Genomic DNA, 8,830 nt, shown 5'->3' with positions numbered 1-8,830 from the left:
TGTGAGTGGATGATCTATAGAGTATATATGAGTATATAGTGACATAATAGATGACAGCCTAGGAAACCCTGTGGGGCAGTTCTACTCTGTTACACCAGGGGGCGCTGTGAGTGCATGATATATGAGTTGTTGTTGTCAAGTGCCTTGGAGTCGGTTCCGACTCAGAGCCACCCTGCGTAGGGTTTTCAAGGCTGTAAATCTTTACGGGAGCAGAAAGACTTACCTTTCTCCCACAGAGCAGCTCGTAGTTTCGAACTTGTGACTTTGCGGTTCACAGCCCGACTCATAACCACTATGCTACCAGAGCTCCTTAGATATATAAGTGTACATATGAGTATATAGTGATACAATAGACGACAGCCTCAGTAACTCTAGGCAACTCCCTCAGAGCAAGTAGTGAATTTGAAGCACCAACCTTGCAGTTAGCAGCCAAGTGCTTAACCCACATTGCCACCAGGGATCCTTATGAGCACTTTAGCATTGTCATGTTGCTTGTCTTCATTTCTGTGCCTGCAATCATCCTGGAGGGGTAACAGATTGGGAAGTGAAATTCTTTTATTGGCTCAGTAAGCACATCCCCCTAGAATTGGTGATCCTCCGTTCTGACCCAGATTTCTATGTTTTTGCGAAAACCACGTCATGACAGTTGTCTGAGTTAGTCCTGTGATTCTTTAGCTTTCAAATTTCACGGTGGAGACAGACATGGTTAATATAACAAAGTAAAGAGACCCAAAGGAGATGTCAAATGCCAGATATTTTATCCTCATAAAAGGAGGTTTGAATGAATAATTTTACAACACGAAGAAAGAAGAGAAATAGCATCAGCTTGGCATTGAAGACGCAGTCAGAAATTCCCCTCGGGCCTTTGCATTTGTACAGATCCTTTCTCCAACCAAAGACTGCAACTTCCTTTAAGATCTCTGCAGGCGTTTCCAGGACAGTCCGCTGCCTCAATCTCCTTTACCTAGCAGCCCTGCCACGAGGAGCTCTCGTGTACAGTGGGTTACACCACATTGAGCTGCAACCGAAAAGTGGGCAATTCAAACCCACCAGTGGCTCCGCAGAAGGAAAGTGTGGCAGTCTGCTCTAAAGAAGGAGCTCTGGTAGTGTAGTAGTTATGAACTGGGCTGCTAACCTCAGGGTCAGCAGTTCAAACTGCCAGCAGTTCCATGGAAGAAAGATGAGGCATTCTGCTCCTGTAAAGATTTACAGCCTCGGAAACTCTGTACAGGGTTGCTATGAGTCGGAACCGACCACAGCACATAGCAACAACTCTGTAAAGATGGTCACCTAGGAAACCTGGTAGGGCAGTTCTCCTCTGTTACACACTAGGGAGCGCTGTGAGTGGATGATGTATAACAGTATATACAAGTATATAGTGACACAATAGATGACAGCCTGGGAAACCTCATTGGGCAGTTCTCTGTCACATGGGACTGCTGTTAGTCAGAACTGACTCTCTGACACCTAACACCACCACCAGCCCTGGGACTGAATTAGATGGAACCCCACCCCCAATTTAATTTGCACTTTCAACACTTCCTTTTACATCCTGTGTTTTAGTTATCAAGAATTTTAACTCATCAAGAACCTATTGAAGTCAGATGTACGGATCGGTTCACACTTCTTGGGGAGTTGTTATTAAGTGCTGTCAAGTGGCTTCTGACTCATAGTGACCCTGTGTAGGCTGTCCGAGGAGTGGCTGCTGAGCTGGGAGAGTAGGACGGTGGAAACGAGGTAAACAGCACCATGGCTGCCTTAAGGAGCCCTGGACTCAGTGGCTGAAGTGCTCCGCTGCTCACTGAAAGGCTGACAGTTGAAATCCACCTGCTGCTGCTCTGTGGGAGAAACATGAGGCTGGCTGCTCCTGAAAACATGTGCAGCCTGGGAACCCTGAGGGGCAGTTCTCCCCTGTCCCAGCCTGCCACTATGGGTCAAATTGACTTGGCAGTGGCTTTCTTTTATGACCACCTGTCCCTCATTAACCTGTCCTGTTAATGTTCCACTGTCCTGTCGTAAAGCAGGTGCCACACAGTGGCAAAGGACATGTTCAAACTTGACAGTAAGCCTCTGAGTTCTCAAAGTCGTATCTGCTATGGTACGTGCACAGTGCTCGAATTTTCCCATTTTCCCTATCAGCTACTCAAATTTCAATATTGTTGCATATTATATGACATTAACATGTTGTTGTATATTACACAGCATCATCAGTGGTGTTGTGTACTACCAGACATGAACAACGGTATTGTATACTACACAGCATCATTGACTATGTCGTATATGAACATGGTGTCGTATATAGCTGACGTCAACAAGGTGTTATGCCCTGCACATCATCAACCGCAGTGACTTATATACACATCAACAATGGTGTCGAATGTACCAGACATGCATACATAACATCAGCAATGGTATCGTACATTACACAACATCATTAATGGTGAAACATACAAGATGTCAATGGTGTTTAATACATGGCACCAGCAATGGTGCCTTATCTACAACATCAGTGTCATATATACATGGCATCAACAACAGCGTTGTATATATACGACCTCAATAATGGTGTCATATACTGCACAATGCTAATAACGATGTTGTATAAGGAGCTCTGGTAGCATAGTGGTAACGAATCGGGCTGCGAACCTCAAGGTCAGCGGTTTGAAACTACTAGCTGTTCCGCGGAAGAAAAATGAGGCTTTCTACTCATGTAAAGATTTACAGCCTCGGAAACCCTGAACAGGGTCACTATGAGTCACAACCGACCCCACGGCACATAACCAACAACATACACATGGCATCAACAAGGGAATAAGCTCTTGTCCGTTGCTGTTAAGTCTGCTCTGAGTCTTGGTGACCCTGAGTGCAGAGTAGAAGTGGGCTCCTAAGGGTTTTCAGAGCTGTGTGTTTTTAAAAGCAGATGGCCAGACCTGTCTTTTGAGACACCTCTGAGTAGGTTCAAACCGCCAACCTTTTGGCTTCTAGTCAAGCATGCACCCTTGTCGATTTAATTCCAACTTGTTGCAACCCTGTGTGACAAATGCAAACTGACATCCTTACGGAAGCAGACTGCTTCATCTGTCTCCCAAGGAGTGGCTGGTGGGTTCGAACCACCAGCCTTTCTGTGAGCAGCCTGTATTGTGGATGTCAGGTGCCCGTCCTTCCAGGTTGGCCCACCACAGGCCCAGCGCAGTTAACCCTTCCCTCTCTGGGTTTCAGTGTCTCCAGGCTCCGGCACTTGCTCAGCTGCTACGATTCCCGCGAGCCCGTGTTTCTGGGAGAACGTTATGGTTACGGGCTCGGCACCGGCGGCTACAGCTATGTCACTGGCGGAGGAGGGTAACTATGAGACCACGTGTCCCCTGACTCGGTTACCCGGGTGCAGAACTGGGATTTACCCTGATCCGTCTGTGATTCTTGTGGTTGTTGGGTGTCTGTCATCTAGCCCATCCGACGTGTAGTGGTGGCGAGGGACAGAGGAGAGCCTCCTCATCTTTGCAGGAGGGAGCCCTGGTGGCGCTGTGGGTCAAGTGCTAGACGGCTGACTGACAGGTTGTGCTCTGAGCCCACCAGTTGCTCTGAGGGAGAAAGATGAGGGTGTCTGCTTCTGCAAAGATTAACAGAATTGACAGCGCTGTGTCCACAGAGTCTTTCGGAGTTGGAACCAACTCGCCGGCAGTGCGTTTTGCCTTTACTCTTTGCAGGAACGCATCCCAAGGCCTTTTGTCCTGCAGAGCCTCTGGGAGGGATCAAGCCACCAGCCTTTTGGGTAACAGAAAGCGCTTAACTGTTGCACCCCGGGATGTCTTCTGTATGTGATGTTGTGATGTGCTATGGAGTCGGTTCTGACTCATGGAGGTCCTGCATGGGGTTTCCGAGGAGCGGCTGGTGGATTTGAACCGCTGACCTTGCATTGGCAGGCCAATGCTCATCCTACAGCACCACACCAGGATGCCTACAAAGTCATTTGTTATTGTTGTGTAGTGCTGTGGAGGCGGTTCCCACTCAGCAGCCCTGTATGGGGTTTCCGAGGAGCGGCTGGTAGGTTTGAACTACCAGCAAAGAAAACCCATCCCTAAATGGAATTTTAACCATAATTTTAAACCAGAAAATGAACCCCACTGCTGCCCAGTCAATTCTAACACACAATACTCTAGGACCGAGTGGGACTGACCATTAGCTTTCTCCGATGACGTGGCTGGTGTGTTCAAACCATAGCAACACTTAGTCCACTGTGTTACCATGGCCCCTTACCTATATTCGGAGGGCTGGGGGGACACAGTTCAGGTTATAACAGCAGCTAATTAGTTTTGATTGTCTATTGAAATGGAATAAAAATTGGACATAGATTTTAGATTCAGAAAACAAACCATTAGACTTTTAAATTACCCAATCCTTAGTAAACCCCATTTCAGAGAAAAGTTCCATGGAAGCTTAGATTTCAGCAATTAACTGATACTTGTGTTAGATTTATAGGTTTTAAATAACAGTTAAAAATCAATATTTTTAAATGAAACATCTGCCTCATCTCCTGTGGGGATAGAAGGAAATTTGCTGAAAAGGACAAATCAGTTGAGCAGTTAATCTGTTCTCTGCCCTGTTAGGTCGGGTCTATAGAGAGAAGAGAGTCTTGTTACCAACCTTGTGGTCATTGCCCTTAGGTGCCATTTAGTCACACTTGTCTGACTGCTATAGGGTTGCTCTGAGTTTTCCCTTTGCATTTAGAAGAAAGTCCAGAGTTCTTTGCCCAGGCTTACAAGACTTCTCATCATTTGGGCATCAATCGTTTACCTTTCCTGATGTGCCTGTATGTACCAGGGGTGGGGAAGGTCTGGCCCACAGGCCGTATAAGGCCCGAGAGATGGTTTGGTCTGGCCTTGCCAAGGCAACCAAAGTTCCAGCCACCCAAATAAAGCAGGCTAATGTTTAAATTGACATTTATGTATGGCCCACAAATGATGTTATAAATATCCAAATGGCCCTGGGCAGAAAAAAAGTTCCCCACCCCTGGTCTTCACCGTAAAGGATTCAGGCAGCATTTATTTCAGTGTCTTCCTTTTCTTTCCGCCAAGATACGGTTCCTGAAATGGCTCTGTAGGATAAGCACTGGACTGCTAACCACAAAGTCGGCAGTTCAAACCCATCAGCTGCTCCAGTGCAGAAAGATGGGGCTGTCTGCTCCCATAAAGATGTGCATCCTGGGAAAATGATGGACAATTCTCTGTCCTGAAGGGTCGCTATGAGTCGGACTCGACTCTGTGGCTGCTGGATTTGGGCTTGATCTCTACACAGCATTGTCCCCTCTCCTTAACTTCCTGCCTCTTTCATCTGGCCAACTCCTCCTCACTGTTTGGATTTCAGTAGCCCTGATGGTGCTGTGGGTTCAGCACGATGGCTAACTGCAAGGTCCATGGTTCAAACCTACCCGCCGCTCCATGGGAGCAGGAGCTACAGCCAGGGAACCCTATAAGGCAGTCCGCTCTTTTCACATAGTTTCGTTATGAGTCAGAATTGACTCGATGGCAGTGGCTTTAGTTTGATTGGGAGTGAAGTGGTTAAGCATTCAGCTGCTAACTGATAAGCCATGGTTTAAACCCACCAGTGGCTCCATGGGAGGAAGTGATAGTGTTCCTTCTTAAGCACTGCAGCCTTAGAAACCCTCGGGGTAGTTCCCTCCTGTCCTACAGGGTCACCATGCATCTGAATCACTGCGACCACAGCAAACTCAGAGCTGTAATGCAGCCGCTCTGATGTTGGCAGCCTTGATCAGACACGTGGCCCCTGACTCAGCTTCTGGACCACTCAGCGCTCTCTGTCTCCCTCCGCCTCCCTCTAGAATGGTCTTCAGCAGAGAGTCCATCCGGAGGCTCCTGGCCAGCACGTGTCGGTGCTATAGCAACGATGCTCCAGATGACATGGTCCTGGGGATGTGCTTCAGTGGACTGGGCATCCCGGTGACACACAGCTCTCTGTTCCACCAGGTGAGAAATGGGTTCTCATCCCTACCCGGATTCTTCTCTTTTCTCTCCACATCGTCTTTTCTGAATAGTATTAAGAGCTATGTTAACAGGCTCCAGGAAAACATTCTTTTTTAAAAAGTTTTTATTGGGAACTGAGTGATAGTTTACATAGGAGAACGTCGGCTTTATACCATCATTTCACTGCAGTGATTACAAGCTCCTCCATGCGTCACCATTCAACAGTATTAGCTTCCATTCCCTCTGGTTTTGGGTTTTTTTTTTTTTTTTTAATGTACACAAAACCACACAGGAATATATAATAATGTAAACAACCAAAGGACACATTCTGCAAGCCTGCCTCTTGGCTGCCAGCACACAGACTTGCTCTTTCTATGAGTCTAGAGTCCTCAACTGCTCCCTCTCTCCTTGTCTTCATCTCTGCCTCCATCTCTGGTGTCACTGCTTCTCTGGGTCCCACATTCCGCTCGTGCTCTTTCCCGGGATGGTCCTAGGGTTCCTGGACTGTAAGATTAACTAGTCTCCAGGGGAGCAATCTTAAAAGACCTTTTGGCGCCACCTTAGAATATCCAACTATAGACTCCGGGACCAAGTAGAGTAGGGGGAGGAGAGGAGGAGGAGGACTGGAAACAGGAAAGGTGGGGCCAGGGGGAGCAGTGAGCTTCCACTGTGGATCTGAAATGAAGCATTTTGTGTGGGAACTGCTGGGTGGAAACCTGATCTGCTGTCGACATCCCCAGTTCACAGTTAGAAGTGAAAGGAATCATCAGACCTCTTACTGTAAGCAGGCCTGTACCCCGTGCATCATAAACATGGAGATCTAGGCCAGTGCTCTTGCATGTTTGCACAGTGAACAGCTGCTCTGTTTTCTTCTCATTCATTCAAAAAATGGATGGCATCGCAAAATTCATAGATGCTGTCTAGACATACAAGGGGGCTTCAAAAAGTTCGTGAAAAGTTCCATTTTCTCTTCCTATTCCATTTTTCCATGAAGTTTTTGACACTCCCCTCATAATTGTTGTTGTTGTTAAGTGCTGTCGAGTCGGTTCTGACCTATAGCGACCCTGTGTAGGGTTTCTGAGGAGCAGCTGGTGAGCTTGAGCCACCGACCTTGCAGTTCAAACGGCTTTGCAGTCTGACACATTAACCCACAGCGCCACACCAGGACTCCCCCCTCATAATAGGACTGACCTAATATGGGGGTCCTGTTGTGGTGCTCTAGGATCAGCACTGGACCGGTAATCACAAGATTAGCGATTCAAACCCACCAGCAGCTCCTTGGAAACCCTAAACAGGGTCACTATGAGTCGGAGTCAGCACATAGCAACAATATTGTCCTATTGGCCACCAAACACATGTTGTTCTATTGTCCTCAGCTTTTGTGTTGTCCATCTGGCTGAGTTTCCATTGGGCTCTCCCTTTTGCTGTTATTAAACAGAGGGGCTAGCTTGCAGGCAGTCCCCAGGCGCTGAAGGAGATTAGTTTCGAAGTGTGGCTGTAAATGGAATGGGTACATTCCCTACTTACATGCTGCAACACAGGACTTACAGCCTGTTCAGTGTTGGAAGCTGCGTGTGTGGCAAGTGAAGGTGACCTGAGAAGAATTTGTTGGGAGCTACGGGTTGATTCAGTCATTACAAAGTGAGGGGAAATTTGCATGCCTTAAATTAGGGCAAGTGCCAGCTGACTATTTGACTTAACGTAACACGGTGTCGTAGGCTGGGTTCTGTATAGGAGCAAAACCAGTGAGCTTATACACGTGTATATTAAGTGTGGTTTGTATTAAGGACATGGCTCACGATTCTTGAGGTGGGAGAGTCCTACGTCCAGGTGAGATAAGCCAAGATCTGCAGGTCAGGCGACAGGCAGGTAGCTCGGGCAGGTAAGATGCCAAGCTGCTGACAACTCCCAGAACTGGCAGGCAATAGAGCAGGCCATTGGCTCAAGTCTGAATGGCGAGCCCTGTGCAGAATCCAGACCCAGCAGTGAAGAGCAAGCTTTGCGGAAATGCCCGGTATATTGGAAGCAGGCCACACCCCAAAGACACTTCCTCTCAGTTGATTGGCTGCTCATAGCTGACCTCATCACAAAGTTGTGTGATGCCACGGAGAATCCTGGCCCCTCAAGTTGACGTACAATTGTAGCTATCACACCAGGACTGCTGTATAGTAAGTTTGGGTGAAGTGTCTCAGGGAGCCCTGATTACACACTAGTCAAGTGGTCAGCTGCTAACTTAAACATTGGAGGTTTGAACCTACTGAGGGGCGCTCTGGGAGAAAGAGCTGGTGGTCTGCTCCTGTCAAGATGACGGCCTAGAAAACTGTGGGGGGGGGGGGAGGAAAGAGTGACAGTTTTACTCTGTCACAAAAGCAACTCCGCAGCACCTAACAGCAACATTCCAATAGGCGTAGAACCTGTGGTTATGGAAAGGAAGCGATGATGGTTACCAGGAGTGTTGTTAAGTACCATCCAGTCGGTTCTGACTCAGAGCAACTCTGCATAGCGTTTCCGAGGATCAGGCGGTGGGTTTGAATTGTCTCGTGGTTCCCAGTCTAGTGCTGATCCTACAGTGCAACACCAGGAGTCCTTACCAGGAATACCTGTGCACGTTACCACTGAGATGATTCTGACCCACAGCACCCCCTTGTGACAGTAGAACTGCCCCAGAGGGTTTCCTAGGCTGTCATCTATTGTGTCACTATATACTCGTATATACTCTTATAGATCATCCACTCACAGCGCCCCCTGGTGTAACAGAGGAGAACTGCCCACAGGGTTTCCTCAGCTGTCATCTATTGTGTCACTATATACTCATATATACTCTTATAGATCATCCACTCACAGCGCCCCCT

The 8,830-nt window shown here is 47.7% G+C and overlaps 1 protein-coding gene across 1 annotated transcript in view; it reads left to right on the top strand.

The window, feature by feature from the left end:
* The window catches only part of B3GALTL (beta 1,3-galactosyltransferase-like), a 100,847-nt gene that overhangs the window by 87,864 nt on the left and 4,153 nt on the right, over positions 1–8,830 (top strand). Inside the window, exons 12-13 of the mRNA XM_006832036.1 lie at positions 3,220–3,339; positions 5,837–5,981. Coding sequence (XP_006832099.1) covers positions 3,220–3,339; positions 5,837–5,981 — 265 coding nt within the window. The remainder of the gene's footprint in view (positions 1–3,219; positions 3,340–5,836; positions 5,982–8,830) is intronic.

Source organism: Chrysochloris asiatica, unplaced genomic scaffold (genome assembly GCF_000296735.1).
Source record: "Chrysochloris asiatica unplaced genomic scaffold, ChrAsi1.0 scaffold00005, whole genome shotgun sequence".
Classification (NCBI taxonomy): Eukaryota; Metazoa; Chordata; class Mammalia; order Afrosoricida; family Chrysochloridae; genus Chrysochloris; species Chrysochloris asiatica.
Note: the sequence above shows the minus strand (reverse complement) of the source record. Positions and strands in the feature narration are given on the sequence as shown.